At 35.3% G+C, this 15,942-nt stretch overlaps 1 protein-coding gene across 1 annotated transcript in view; it reads right to left on the reverse strand.

Annotated features, from left to right (window-relative positions):
• The window catches only part of MICU1 (mitochondrial calcium uptake 1), a 274,726-nt gene that overhangs the window by 76,718 nt on the left and 182,066 nt on the right, over positions 1 to 15,942 (reverse strand). The window contains exon 8 of the mRNA XM_012663301.1: positions 8,764 to 8,961. Within this exon, the coding sequence (XP_012518755.1) occupies positions 8,764 to 8,961 (198 nt within the window). The remainder of the gene's footprint in view (positions 1 to 8,763; positions 8,962 to 15,942) is intronic.

The following is a 15,942-nucleotide window of genomic DNA, read 5'->3' on the forward strand; positions in this document are numbered from 1 at the left end:
GAGAGGGCAAAGGGAATTGCAAGACACTGGCTTTGGATTTTATATATCTTCTTGTTAAACTAGCTCACCTCGAAAGCTAATCTGGTCTTATCAGAGCAAGATATTGGACCTACTCCATGCCATGACGTGTTTAAAGAGAGACAATACAATTCGTCTCGAAGAGTGTTGATATCAATGCATGGGTAACTTATAAAAACTACTGAGGAAAATTAAATTTTATTCTTTTATATTTATGTAATTATATCTAATTTTTAAAGCAATGATTATTTCCTTAAAAATCCCTTTGTGCTCTAGGCAAAGAAAGATGACTAGGTTGGAGGGAGCATGTCACTGATTCAATTTGTTAATTTTTAGTGGAAAAACAGATGTCTGAATTTAAAAAATAAAGCATCAAGATAAATAACTTGAAAGAAGCAAGAAATAAAAATATTTTATATATACCTATATACTTGGAATAATGACTTTTTTTCTTTTTTGGAATAATGACATTGTTTAGGAGGCAAGAAGAGTTTCTTGGGAGGAATGAGGATGGGAATATATCAGACTTATAACTTTCCTATTTCCCCACAATTTGCAATACTATTTTAACTACTTAAATTTATGATGAAAATAACAGATTCCTTTTTTTTTTTCCACATTTGGGAAAATGACGCTTGCTATGGCCTTTCCTCACCAGAGTTTTATAAGGATAAAACCGGACACGTTGACTAAGTACTTTATATTTTTCTAAAAATATGTACTAGTAATTTTATTATTGTAACCAAACATAAAAGTTACAATTTTCTACAGTGGAGATTGTTATTACTGCAATAGTTTTTAAAAATACCTTTAAACATATTGTTAGCTCATTAAAGTTATAAATATCTAAATGAGACAAGTACAGTAGTTACCCTTTATCCTCAGGGGATACAGTTTAAGACCCCCAGTAGAGGACTGAAACCAAGTATAGTAGGGAACCCAATTGCTGTCACTCAGAATATGTTTGTTATATCTTCTACCCACAAATTTAATGTCGTCTCCTTCTTATCTAAGCACTTACCACACACTGTGGTTATAACTTTTGCAGTTTGAAGTGCAACAGCAAAACTAGCATGATTTTGTCCCCTTCTTCATAATTTCATGGATAGATTTGTTTTTACTGTAGATCTTAGCAACCTCAGCATACGTTTTTTTCCCCCTTCCTTATATTAAGTGAAGAACTTTCATCTTTTTACTTAAAGGAAGCACTTTACAGCTTCTCTTTGACATACCACATAGCCAGCATCACTACTCTTGTGCTTTGGGGCCATTACCAAGTAAAATAAGGATGACTTGAACACAAGCACTCTGATACCACAACGTCAATCTGATAACAAAGATGGCTACTAAGTGACTAACGGGTGGGTAGTGTAGACAGCCTGGAATTGCTGGACAAAGGGATGATTCATGTCCTGGACACAATGGAGCAGGACTGTGTGAGATTGCACAGTGCTACTCAGAAGGGCACCAATTTGAAACTCATGAATTATTTCTGGAATTTTCCATTTAATATTTTCAAACAGAAGTTGACTGCAGGTAAATGAAACCTTAGAAAGGGAAATCACAGATAAGGGGGTACTACTGTACTCTTTAATAAACCCTTGTAATGATTTCCGGAAAATTCAAGGTGAAAACATCTAAGGATGGAATCAGAAACCTCACATTTATCACTATCCATGTTCTGCTTTGTAAAGGCAAAAGTGGAAGAATAAAACTAAAGGACATCCCATTGAATATCTCATTTTGTTTCTTGGATTTAATTAAATCAAGAGTCAACTCTCATCCCAGAGTTTACATAATAGAGTTACTTTCCCAGAAGATATAACAAACAAAACAAAAATGGGCTATTAGTGCAAAAAGAAATTTGCTTAACAAGAGTTCTAGTTCCAGCAAGTGTCTGTTTCTTGCTTTCTGGTCTCCTTTTCTATAATTTTTTGGCCAGGAAAGGAACTGAGGCTTGTCCTTTAATATGGTCCTTTCCATCAGATAGATTTAATTCTACTTTAGCACTTTAAAAAGATGACTACAAAGATGTCAGCTTGATGACTTAAAGGGTAGGTGATTCTAGAATCTCCTTTTAATCATCTAATGGTAGTAATAATTTTTTAAAAAACTCCTTAATATTTAAATTAATACTATTTTTTTTGCTCTACTCTTATTGACAGATGAGAATAACTACCATAGTTCTTTCTCTCCCTTTTCTCTTTCTTCCTGATTGAACAAATCTAGTTAACCCCAATATTTTTTCTTGAAGACTGGGAATATAAGACAGTTATTATTCTTGGAATCATACCTCATTTACTTTCACATAATTGATACTCATGATGTCTTAAAATGTGACAATTTGATTGGTTATGTGATAAACATGTGAATCCCAACTTATAAAAGAGATCATGCTACAGATTGGAATTCTATTAGATAATGGCTAATACCTCTTCAGTATCCTTGTTGATATTCTGGGGTTGGATTCTTCTTTCTTGTACCAATTAGTTTTTATTTTTCTTTGACATGACAGCTCCTTTTTTCCCCTCACTCCCAATTAAAATTAACCATAATCTTCCTATTACCTTTTATTTTTGATTGACATCCTACTTGTTACAGTCTTTAAGAAATCAATGAATATATTAATCAGAATTAAACTTGGCAGCTGTCTCCAAGGAACTGAACTCGATGGTTCTTGGTAGCCTTAGATGGAATTTTTAATAACTTCAAAAGAGAATTTTTAAAACCAACCTTGTATTCTTAAGCCATTACTTTAAATCTATGCTTTTTGAGTTCGCAAATAGAGAAAAAGGGTAGAATTAAAAAATATAATTGGAATTAAGAGTATTAAAATATTTTAAAAAATCTAACAGCTAAGAATTCTCATGATTAAATTTAATTAAATGGCTAGTTTGGGTAGTATGTTACAAACAAAAAGGAGTGTATTTCTTCTCAGTCATAAGACTTAACTTGAGTAGCAAAGGAACTGGGAAATGGTGGTACTGAAGAAGGTATACTGTACATATTTAAGAAATTTAGTTCTTTTTCTCTCCCTAAAATTCAGAAACTTTTATTTTTCTTTAGAGTTCCAAATATATCAGGTATAGACACCTCATTTCAGACCAAAAGAACTGACAGACAAAGAGCAGAAATAGTTCAGTCTGAAAGGCAATGTGGTACAGACCTGAGTTGGAATCCTAGCTCTATCATATAATAGTTCTATGCCTTTTATTGCCCTGAGTTTTAGTTTTTACATCTGGAACATGGGTATAATACCACTAAGCCTGATAGTGTTGTTGAGAGTTAAAATAAAGTAGGCATATAATAAATGTAAAGTGCCTGGCTCATGGTAGACACTCAATAAATGTTCATAAACTTTTGTCTCTTTCCTGACTGCTCTGAAAATGAAGTCTGACAGACAAATAGCATTCTTTTCACTCTCAAAGCTACTGTGATAAGAAAAAGATAGAAACAACTAAACGGAACAATAAATCTCCTTAATCTGAAATTTTAAAGTAAATAATGAAATAAAACCAGTAAAAGAAAGCTAGAAAGAATGATGGAATTATAAAACCCATACAAAAGTTACTAAGATACTATTAATCATTTCTGTTTCCTTCTTGGCTGTGATGATGAGGTTGTATTTCATATTCAGTGAGGGGAGAAATTACCCAAAGTTTGAAAAGTGAAATTAAAGCAAAAATTGCTTTCATTTTCCAGATGTTTTATCAGAAAACTATTTCAAAATAAAAGTAAGGCCTTTCAATCATTCAAGTGAGATGACCTGTTTAAGTCCTTACTATTGGCCAGGTGCAGTGGCTTATGCCTGTTATCCCAGCACTTTGGGAGGCAAAGGTGGGAGGATCACTTGAGCCCAGGAGTTCAAGGTTGCAGTGAGCTATGATCATGTTACTGTACTCCATCCTGGGTGACAGAGTAAGACCCTCTCTCTCTCTAAAAAAAAAAGTGCTTACTATATGCCTACTGCCATAGTAGGTGGCAGCGGGTATACAAGAGAAGGTGAAAACATATTATTAAAGACATAACATTAATACATGCCAGGTGGTGTTAGGTATGTAACATTGCATTAGTTTGATAGGGCTGCCATAACAAAATTCTATAGACTGGGTGGCTTAAACAATAGGAATTTATTTTCTCATAGTTCTGGAGGCTGTAAATTCAAGCTCAGCGTGCCAGCAGGGTTGGTTTCCTCTGAGGCTTCTCTCCTTGACTAACAGATGGCTGCCCTCTAGCTGCCTCTTCACATGATTGTCTCTGTGCATGTCTACCCTTTGTGTCTCTGTGTATCCAAATTTCCTCTTCTTATCAGGATACCAGTCAGATTGGATTAGGGCCCATTCTAACAGCCTCATTTAACTTAAACACTTCTTTAAAGATGTTATCTCCAAATAAGGTTACATTCTCAGGTACTGAGGGGTAGGACTTCAACATATGAATTTCGAGGCAATACAAGTCAGCCTATAACAAATATCATGTCACTTAACCATTGCCCTGTTTTACAAGTGAGGAACTAGGCTTTGAGAGAATAAATAACTCATCAGATATCATATAGCCAGTAAGTGGTGTAACCAAAATTTTAACCTTTGCCTCATTAGCATCAAAGCCTACACTCTTTCTGCTAGTCACACTTCCTCAAAGAAATACAAATCTACTTGGGAAGACAGAGTACTGAGTGATGAAAGTTTAAATAAGGGTGATATCAATAAGAAGGCACTTAATTCAATGGATATCTCAGTCCGTTTGCTGCTGCTTTAACAGAGTACACAGACTGGGTAATTTATAAAGAACGGAAGTTTATTTGGCTCATGGTTCTGGAGGCTGAGAAGTCCAAAAGTATGGCACTGGAACTGGCAAGGGTCATCCCCATGAAGGGTAAGTGAGCATGTGAGACAGAGAGCAAATGGGGAGCCAAACTTACCCTTTATCAGGAGTCCACTACTGCAATAACTAACTCACTCCCATGGTAACAGCACTAATCCATTCACAAAGGCAGAGCCCTCATGACCTAATCACCTCTTAAAGGTTCTGCTTCTCGACAGTGTCACAATGGCAATTAAATTTCCAACATGTGAACTTTGGGGGGCATATTCAAACCATAGCACTGGACCTGTGCCATTACAAGATGAAAGTCCCATGCTCTGTTTCTCTAGATTCCCATTTGTATTTCCAGGAATGAGTACTGGGCTAGATTGTGGTCAGGCTGGTACCTACTCAGCTCTCTGGTTGATCCGTATTGTTTTTGTTAAAAATACCACCCAGTTTGTGCTTTATTCTCTAACTACATTTTATGGATCTATGCTCTTTTAAAATTATAATTATATAATTAACAAGTTAAATCATTTACATTTCCAGATTATGTTATAATGTTTCCAAAGAAGACAAGTCTGGGTATGCATACTAGGAACCAGGATATGTGACTTGAATCCCAGTACGTATTAACCCTTACACAAAAATTGTTGGATGAAGTCTACTTCTTTCTTCCATACTCTGAGAAGTATATTGGAATGTTTCTATAAGAATGCAAAATTCACAAAGGTAAACACTATGCCTTTTTTTGTGTATATATATTTTTGTTGTTGTAACATATCTAGTATATTTTATATATACAATACCCAATTCGATATAAATCAGTGAAAAAAACTCATTGCCTGAGAATTATCTGCTTTCCACAGAGTGAAAATAGTAACACTACCATTTCCAAATAAAGTTCTACAAGCCCAATGCTTAAATGCTATTGGACATAAATTTTCTTCATTTCACGAAGTTTAATTTGAACTCTATTATTTGCTATGGTTTACTGTGGCAAGGTAATTGGCAAAAACCTGAGTACTGTGCTTATTCTGAAGACAGAGCCCTCCATGTACAACTAGACAAAAGCAAAACTTCACTAACTAGAATATTTAGAAACTGAGGTATTATAGTTAATTTAGGACTAATTTTCTGGTTAACTGAGCACTGACCAGATAATCTCTTTTGTTTCGATGACTGTTGAAATCTTTTCAAGTAGTTTGCTAGGTTGATATGTCATATTCCTCTGCAGGCAATGGTGAAAAGTCTTTGAAATCTAAACACTTCACTACCTTTCCTGATGCTTACTTAGCCTGTGCTTTTCACTAGACAGAGAAAGCTACCTATCCATCAGTATAAGGGAGTTAGACTAGAAAAACATTAAAGCTTTTCAACTTTGTAAATGTTTGTTGATCTCTTACTACACAGTAAGTCCTCACTTAACATCATCAACAGGTTCTTGGAACCCGTGACTTTAAGTGAAACGATGTATAACAAAACCAATTTTACTATAGGCTAATTGATATAAATAAAAGTTCCTATGGCATATTTCTGGTCATAAAAACATCACCAAATTTCTAAATAAAGACTCAAAACATTTCTAATCTTAAACACTGGAACCAATGTGAGCTATATATATACTTTTAAAAAAGATTGACAAAAAACAACGAAGATAATGATTTACCCAATTTTCGGTGAATCATTGAGTGATGGTAGTCGTAGTGGTGGTGGGTCAAATCAAGGAATAAATGTTTTCAAAGTGAAAATTATAAGCAGCACCTCCTCCCACTACACAGTTCGAAAACAATGACACATATGGTGGGCTTGCTGAGTGCTTTTATATTGCATCGTTTACGGTTGTGTATTTGTATGATTATCATCTACTTTATGAATTTTTATTTTATAATAATTTATATTAATTCATGCATTCATTTTCAACCCACTTATTCCAGTTCAGGGTAGAGGATGGCCACAGACTATTTTGGCAGCTCCGGGTGCAAAGTGGGAACCAACCCTGAACATGACGCCATTCCATTGCTGGGCACACTCACACACAAACTCACACCCACTCAAACTGGGACTATTTAGACATGCTAATTCATCAAACATGCACACCTGTGGGACGTGGGAAGAAACTGGAGTACCTGGAGAAAACCCATGCACACATGAGGAGAATGTGCAAACTCCACACAGATAGTGGCTTTAGCTAGGAATCAATATTTTTTCCTCATCAATGTTACAATGAAAGGATGTTATTTGAGGACCTGATGTATATAAAGCCCCTGCCACCTGTTATGGGGGCTACAAGAGCCTCCACAAGAAGCTTAGCAAAATTGTAGAAATTCCTTTCCTTTTCTTTTATTTTTTAGAAACACAGTCTCACTATGTTGCCCAGTTGCCCAGGCTGGCCTTGAACTCTTGGGCTCAAGTGATTCTCCTGCCTCAGCTTCCCAGTAGCTGGGACTACAACTACACGCCACTGTGCCTAGCATCATTACTTTGTTTTTTGGAAGTGAATTCTCTGAATATCAATTATATCATTTTCAAAAAATATGTACAAAAACACATTTCAAAATTTGATCCATTTTTTTTTTTTTTTTTTTTGATACAGAGTCTTACTGTGTTGCCTGGGGCTAGAGTGCCGTGGCGTCATCCTAGCTCACAGCAACCTCAAACTCCTGGGCTCAAGCAATCCTTCTGCCTCAGCCTCCCGAGTAGCTAGGATTACAGGCATGTGCCACCATGCCCGGCTAATTTTTTCTATATATTTTTAGTTGTCCGATTAATTTCTTTCTATTTTTAGTAGAGATGGGGTCTCACTCTTGCTCAGGCTGGTCTCGAACTCCTGAGCTCAAACAATCCACCCGCCTTGGCCTCCCAGAGTGCTAGGATTACAGGCGTGAGCCACCGCACCCGGCCTGATCCAATTTTTAATATTATCTATCCTTCTTCTTTTCTCCTAGAGTATCAATATTAAATAGCATTCTTAAGGATAATTGGAATTCAGTTGTGATTTTCAAACTTGTCTCAAACTGAGTCAAGTTGGTGGAAAAGGTGGAACAGTATATCAGAATCTTGGGGAAAAATGGGAGAGCAGATAGAGAAGTAATATGTGTAGCTTAAAAACAAAGCAGTGCTTTTCTCCAATAATTTTACATGTTTTTAGTCACAGTATTTAATGTTTGAAATTTCAAATAATATTAAAGTAAGGCATGTGTTGAAAGAAAAAGAGGTTGAGAAACATCAGTATAAAGGAATTTTTAAAAACCTCAAGAAATTAGAGACTTCATTTTTTGTCTCCAGACAAAAGGGCATATAGAAGGCATTTGGTGAATATTTTAAACTCAACAGAATAGCCAATTAACCCAAAACACTTAATTCATTAAATATAAATGCAGAAATGGTAATTAGAGAGTTGTCCACAGTGACTAACTAGCATGATGGTCTAAACTTTAAGTGGAAAAGCAAACTTGTAAATCTCCAAATGAAGTTAAGACACCTTTGCAACTCTGAGTACATACATTTTCATTCTGATATTTTGTGTTTCTGGCCGTAATTACCTTTGCAAACATTCACAGAAAGAGCTATTTATTATCCATCTTCATCTCCACTTTCTGGTGCCTTCCACACAATAAACATAAAAGTGGGGCTACATGCTCAGGTTGTGAACTGCTCTGACCACTGAATGTTTTTCTCTATAAGCTGGCGATCCAAAGACAACTAAGATGTTCAATTTAGAATTTTTTGGTTTTTAGATTTAGAACCACCTTACTCTGTGACATTTTCACAGAATACGTTATTTTCTACCTGCTGTCAGTTTGTAGATCACCGATAAGGGTCAAACAAATCAGTTCTCACAGTTGGAGACAAACTGAAAGGACACCTACAGTACCAGCCCTCCTAGCCCAGTGGCTCCATATGTGATGGATCTCCTGAAGTCCAAGGAATACCTACCTCTAGCTTCAGAACATCATGCTGAAGTTTACGCTGAAATTCAAGGAAGTTTTTGATTGTCAGCTTCCCCTTGAGATCAGCTCCAAAAAAGTAGGTTGTGAGGGCTGAACACAAGCCGGACTTGAGGGTGTTCCCAGTAGTAGGACGATCTCTGTGACGCATACCCATACTGGTTTGGGAACGAATGATGCTCTGAACCTGATACAGAATCAAACCCGCAACCAAAAAAAAACATTAGGAAGTAAAAAACATAGAAAAGTAAGAATAATAACTATTGTTTATTATTTATGTACACTGTGCTACAATTATCTCTTTTAATGCTTACAACAATCTTATAAGGTAAGTCCTATTACTATCCTCATTTTACAGATGAGGAGATTGAGGCAGACGCAGTTAAATCACTAGCTCAAAGTCAAGTGGCTAGCAAATAGCAGAGCTAGGATTCTAACACAGACAGCCGGACACCTTTATAATTGGGATCCTCTTAGAAAATCTCTCTTCAGAAAGGAGTAAGCATTTGTTTTTGAGATTCAAAACCTCTCTTACACAACTAAGATAATCAGCCTCACAATAATAGCTTCCATTTCTCAGGAGACTTTAAAATTTCATACTTCTCACTACTGACTCTCTAGTTATTCAGAATAATTTAAAAGGAGATATATAAAAATAAATACTAGAGTTATATAAACAAACACTACATAAAACCTTGTGGGAGATGATTTTAAAGTACCAAATAGATTTGTATATCATAAAACAGATTTATTTAAGATTTGAAGAAATTCGTTTTTTTAAAGATAGTATTTTCTTCATTATAAAATTAATCTATTACCAAAAAAGGCAAAAAATACAGAAATAAAGTAGAAAGTGGTAATCTTCCATAATCCCACCCAACAACACTGTTAACACTTATTTATATACTTCTAGACATTTTTTGTTTAAATATATGCATACATGCATATACATATGCACATTTATATGTATTTACATATATACACATATTTTATATAAATGGGATTTTACTCTGGAATCTGTTTTTCACTTAAAAATGTGACATCTTTCAAGGTTAACATATATATATCTATTTCATACTCTTTAACGGTTACACTGTATTCTACTATATGGAATTTAACCAATTCCTTATTCATGGACATTTAACTTATTTCCATTTTTTTGGCTTTATAAACAAAGTAGCAATGGACATTTTAATTTATACATTTTTGAGTTTTTGTCCATTTATTTCCTTAGAGTAAACTATTAGAAGAATTGCTAGATCAAAGGGTATGCTCAAGTAAAATGCTGATAACATATTGTCAAATAGGTCACCAGAAAGGCTAAGCCAATTTAACACATCCACCACCAACTTATGAGTAGACCTATTTTCACAGACTCCTGCCATTAAATACACCAATTAGATAGATTAAAAAATGATATTACGCTGTTGTTTTAATTTGCGTTTCTTTGATTTGTGCTAAATAAAGCATATTAGCATATATTTAGCGATCATTTTTCTTCTTTTGTGTAGTGCCTTTGCCCATTTTTCTACTGGGGGTGATGCCTGTTTTTTCTTACTGATTTATAAGATTTATTTACATATTAAAGATGCTATGACAGAGACTGGCTAGCTGTTTGCCTAACTCATTTCTTCTTCTTCCTGGGCACCAGCTAGACTCTGTTATACAACCTGTTTATGATTAAGTGTGGCCACAAAATTGAGCTGAAGCCAACAGAATCCTAGTGGAAGTCCTATATGCCACTTCAGGCCTTGCCCATAAAAACCATCCAAGTATAATCCTCCATGCTCTTTCTGCCTTGGAAGCCACATGATGCCAATAGGGTCACAATATGTAAAGAGCCTGAATCAATGCTTGGAGAACTGTCTATTGATTTTATTTTATATTTTATTTAATTGTATTATTTTATTTTAGAAGGAGTGTCACTCTGTCACCTGAGCTAGAGTGCTGTGGTATCAGCTTAGCTCACAGCAACCTCAAACTCCTTGGCTCAAGTGGTTCTCCGGCCTCAGTCTCTTGAGTAGCTGGGATTCCAGGTGCATGCCAGGCTAATTTTTCTATTTTTAGTAGAGATGGGGTCTTGCTCTTGTTCAGGCTGGTCTCTAGCTCCTGACCTCAAGCGATCCTCCCACCTCAGTCTCCTCCCAGAGTACTAGGATTACAGGCATGAGCCCCTGTGCCCAGCCTGATCATCCATTTTAGAGTTTATGTGAGTGAGAAAACAAAACTCCTATTGTGTTAGGCCACTGAAATGGTGAAGATTCATGAAAGGAGTTTAAACCATGTATCTGCAAAAGAATTTTATATAAACAGTGATACATTCAAACACAAAGTCTTTATGTGTTCTTAACTTATTGGGAAATTTTTCAATACAATAGCATGATGAAGTAGAAAGAATAAAAGCTTTGCTAGAAGTCCAGTGCACTATCCATTGCACCACAGAGCCAGCTAAGAACCAAATTAAAGACTCAATACCCTTCACAATAGCAACAAAGAAAATAAAATGCCTAGGAATATATTTAACTAAGGAGGTAAAAGACCTCTACAGTGAAAACTATGAAATACTGAGGAAGGAAATAGCAGAGGATGTAAACAGGTGGAAAACCATACCATGTTCATGGGTCGGCAGAATCAACATTGTTAAAATGCCTATACTACCAAGTGATCTACAGATTTAATGCAATCCCTATTAAAATACCAACACTATTTTTTGCAGATCTAGAAAAAATAATTCTACGCTTCGTATGGAACCAGAGAAGCCCCTGCATAGCAAAAGCAATCTTAAGCAAAAAGAACAAATTGGGAGGCATCAATTTACCAGATTTCAAGCTATACTACAAGGCTATAGTAACAAAACAGCATGGTACTGGCACAAGAACAGAGGCACAGACCAACAAAACAGAACTGAGAACCCCGATATAAAAACTCCTCATATAGCTATCTCATCTTTGACAAAGCAGACAAAAACATACACTGGAGAAAAGAATCCTTATTCTATAAATGGTGCTGGGAAAATTGGATAGCCACATGTAGAAGACTGAAACAGGATCCGCACCTACCACCCCTCACAAAAATCAAATCACCGTGGATAACAGACTTAAACCTAAGGCATGAAACCATAGGAATCCTAGAAGAAACTATTGGAAAAACTCTTACAGACATTGGCCTAGGGAAAGAATTTATGAAGAAGACCCCAAAGGCAATCACAGCAACAACCAATATAAATAAATGGGACCTGATCAAATTAAAAAGCTTCTGCACAGCCAAGGAGCAAACAGACAACCTACAGAATGGAATAAAATATTGGCATATTACTCATCTGATAAAGGGCTGATAACTAGAATCTATATAGAACTCAGGAAAATCAGCAAGGAAAAAATCAAACAACCCTATCAAAAAGTGGGCAAAGGACACGAACAGAAACTTTTCAAAAGAAGACAGACCAATGGACAGCAAACATATGAAAAAAATGCTCAACATCTCTAATCATCAGGGAAATGCAAATCAAAACCACAATGAGGTATCACTTATCTCCAATGAGAATGGCCTTTATCAAAAAGTCAAAAAACAATAAATGTTGGCATGGATGTGGAGAGAGAGGAACACTCATACACTGCTGGTAGGACTGCAAACTAGTACAACCTCTGTGGAAAGTAATATGGAGATACTTCAAAGAGCTACAAGTAGAACTACCATTTGCCCCAGCAATCCCATTACTGGGCATCTACCCAAAAGAACAAAAGTTGCTCTATGAAAAAGACACCTGCACTCAAATGTTCATAGCAGCACAATTCACAATTGCAAAGATGTGGAAACAACCCAAGTATCCATCAATTCATGAGTGGATTAATAAAATGTGGTATATGTATACCATGGGGTTCTACTCAGCCACAAAAAACAATGGTGATCTAGTACCACTTGTACTATCCTGGATAGAGGTGGAGCCCATTCTACTAAGTGAAGTATCACAAGAATGGAAAAACAAGCACCATATGTACTCACCATCAGTTGGTATTAACTGACTTAACTGACCAACACTTAAGTGCACATATAGTAGTAACATTCATTGGGTGTCAGGCAGGTAGGAGGGAGGAGGAGGGGACGGGTATATTCACACCTAATAGGTGCAGTGCACACCATCTGGGGGATGGACACGCTTGAAGCTCTGACTCGGGTGGGGCAAAGGCAATATATGTAACCTAAACATTTGTACTCCTGTAATATGACGAAATAAAAAAAATTAAAAGAATAAAAACTTTGAAGTCAGGAAAGGGCTATTCAAATCCATGACTAACTAGCTATGTCTACTTGAGTGAGCTACTTAACTCCTCTGAGTCTCAGCTTCTTCATGTGAATGGGGACAATATTTCTTCTATTTACAGTTTTGCTGTGAGAAGGAAAAATAATTAATATAAATGTTCCTAAAGGATTTTCCATAGAAATAGCATTCAACAAATCATAGCTGTTATTACCGTATCGATTAGCCACTTAATCATAATATGTTTGTTTTAAACATAAATCCATCACTATTTTTAGACCTACGAGAAGCTGAGATTACATTAATAAAGACTAATGACACGCTATATTGTTAGAATGCTAAGAATTTTTCTCCCCCTAAAAATTTATATTACTATGTATAACTGAAAGAAAACAATGAAATAGACATTTCAAAGTTGTTTGTAATTCAAGATATAATTTATAAAGTTTATCCTTTAAAAAATGCATTTGACAAACATATAGTGACCGCCAATTATGTGCCGGCTGCTAAGGAATACAAAAAAAAAAAATTATACTTAGCTTGGCCTCAAAGAAAACAAAATCTACCAGTGGACCCCAATTTGTATCTAGAGAACAATAATCTGTCATTTGGGGATAGTCTAATAGCAAAAAGTTCTAGAGGAAGCAGTGAAGTATAGAGGAAGGAATGTAGGTTTTGAAGTCTCAAAGATGAAAAGAGATGAAGACTTTGCAACAGATAATCTACCGTAGGTAATATCCCAATCAGAATGCACTATCAGGTCCATGACTCTTCAGTTATTCCTAAACCATTTAATCTACAGGCCAAACAGTACATATTATGAAGAACAAAAGTCTTTGGCTCTATAAAAAATAGAATAGTATAATGGAAGGACATTAGATGGGGAATCAGGAGACACGGGGTCTGATTTTCTCTATTCTGTGGTGAAAGCAGAATGTAGGCTGGTCAATTAACCTCTTTGGGCCTTGGTTTTCTCACTGGAAAAATGCACAGTTAGAGTACATTATCTCAAAGGCTCTGTATACCTCCAGGTTAATATTATAAATGTTGTAGCTATGATTTTTTTCTGGGGTCATGTTTTATCTTGTAAAATAACATTAGTTGACATTTGTTTCTCAAGTACATGGAGACTTTAAAGACAAGTATACAATGCATTTTAAAATTATTTAAGATTTTTAGACTTTAAATTGAAATATAGGGTAATGAGAACAATGCTCCTTTATTTGAAGGCAATGCATAGTTCATTTTACCTGCCAGAATGTGAGAAATGAAGAATTTTCTAATATCAGTGAACCTGTATTGAGCATCAGTGTCAGGACCTGCCATGATTTAAATCTTGCCTGTGGCTATAAATATTGTAGCTTATACCCTTCATATGACAGCATTTTAAAGTCTTTCTTCCTTGGAAAATGTGTATGTTAGCAGCAAAAGTGGTGTGGAGAGTGTGGGTGTAAGTGATTGAGAAAAAGGAGTGTTTTTAGGGAAAATTAACTAATGCTGTAGCAGCTTCATTAATGATTAATAATATAATAGCACAGTCCAAATACTGTCCCACTTCTATGTAAACTCTTAATAGCTACAAGTGTTCTTTCATTAAACGCTTTTTAAAAAAAGTATGTATCACTAGATTTTGCACGATGTTTATGTGTGTGAGAGGGAGAGAAAGAGAGAGAGAGACTGTTTCTCAGTTGGGAAATATTTTCTTAAAATATTAATATATCTTTACTTAGAAAACTTTTGTTCAAGGCATCACACAAGATTCACTCAAAACATATCAATTCAACTAGTAACGTCGAATATTTTCTATGTGCTATATGCTGTGAAGAAAACCAATAGAAATATAAAATACTTATGAAATAAAATCTCATTCCTTCTCTACTTTCTCACAAGTGATACTTATCACTTCTCATACTTTCATACTAAAAAACATTCTGTCATGGCCTTGGGTGAATGTAGCCTAAGCAGTTATGAGATTTTTTTTTTTAAATATCTTTTGCTAGGTTAGTTTTGTTGATGATCTGCTACAAAATGGGTTAAGGAAAAGGATCTGTGTGATAGAAAAGTCAGAGAAAACTCACAACTTGCAGTTGTTTTATACTTTTTAGTAGTTTGTACTCATACACAATCAAAGAGATTTTGGAAAAAGATGAATGAAAGAGCAATATTAGCTATTAGTTTGCTTCACGCAACATTAACTTTAAAGATAAGTGATGATGAAATGTGTGAAGTCTTCATACTGATGTTGTTTAACACTTTTTAATAACTTGACAGATACTCTGCAATTTCATCCAAGAAAATACTTTTTTACCCGGGAAATCAAAGCAAAGTTTGAATGTATGAAAGCCTATTGTACTTTCAAGTTAATAAATTATCATATTTCTCAAGAATGTAAAATGTAGAAGGATTTTTGTGCAGAGAAACTTCTAACGTGAGCTGTTTATTCCTAAGCCACCTTATAATTACTTTTTGTTTTTCTTTTTAAAAGTTTTTATATCAAACTTCCTTGTGATCAATATTGTAAGTTGTATCAGTTTAACAAGGCCAGTTATTAAGAGACCACATTAAATGAAATTAGCACTCCCTCCCCTGACAAGTGAACAGAATAGTGAAGTGACTGCCCCCAACTCATTCAGTACATCAGCAGCAATGCTAAAAACAAGACTGAGGTACTCTAAATAAATTCAAATCTAGAGTTTAGTGTCTATACAGGAATAGGGAATTTATGGCAATTTTGCTTAGGGGTACCCTAAGTAATTTCTGAGGCTATTTCAAAACCACGTTTTTCTTTTTATGTTTTCTTTCTCTATATCTCCTCCTTCTCCCTTTTCTCCCTTTTACTCCTCTCCCTCCTGCTTCTTAGGCCCATTTGAAGCCCTCTCTTAGCATTTACTACAGGAAAGACCCTAACCC

This window comes from Propithecus coquereli, unplaced genomic scaffold (assembly GCF_000956105.1).
Source record: "Propithecus coquereli isolate 6110/MARCELLA unplaced genomic scaffold, Pcoq_1.0 Scaffold80, whole genome shotgun sequence".
In the NCBI taxonomy this organism is placed as follows: domain Eukaryota; kingdom Metazoa; phylum Chordata; class Mammalia; order Primates; family Indriidae; genus Propithecus; species Propithecus coquereli.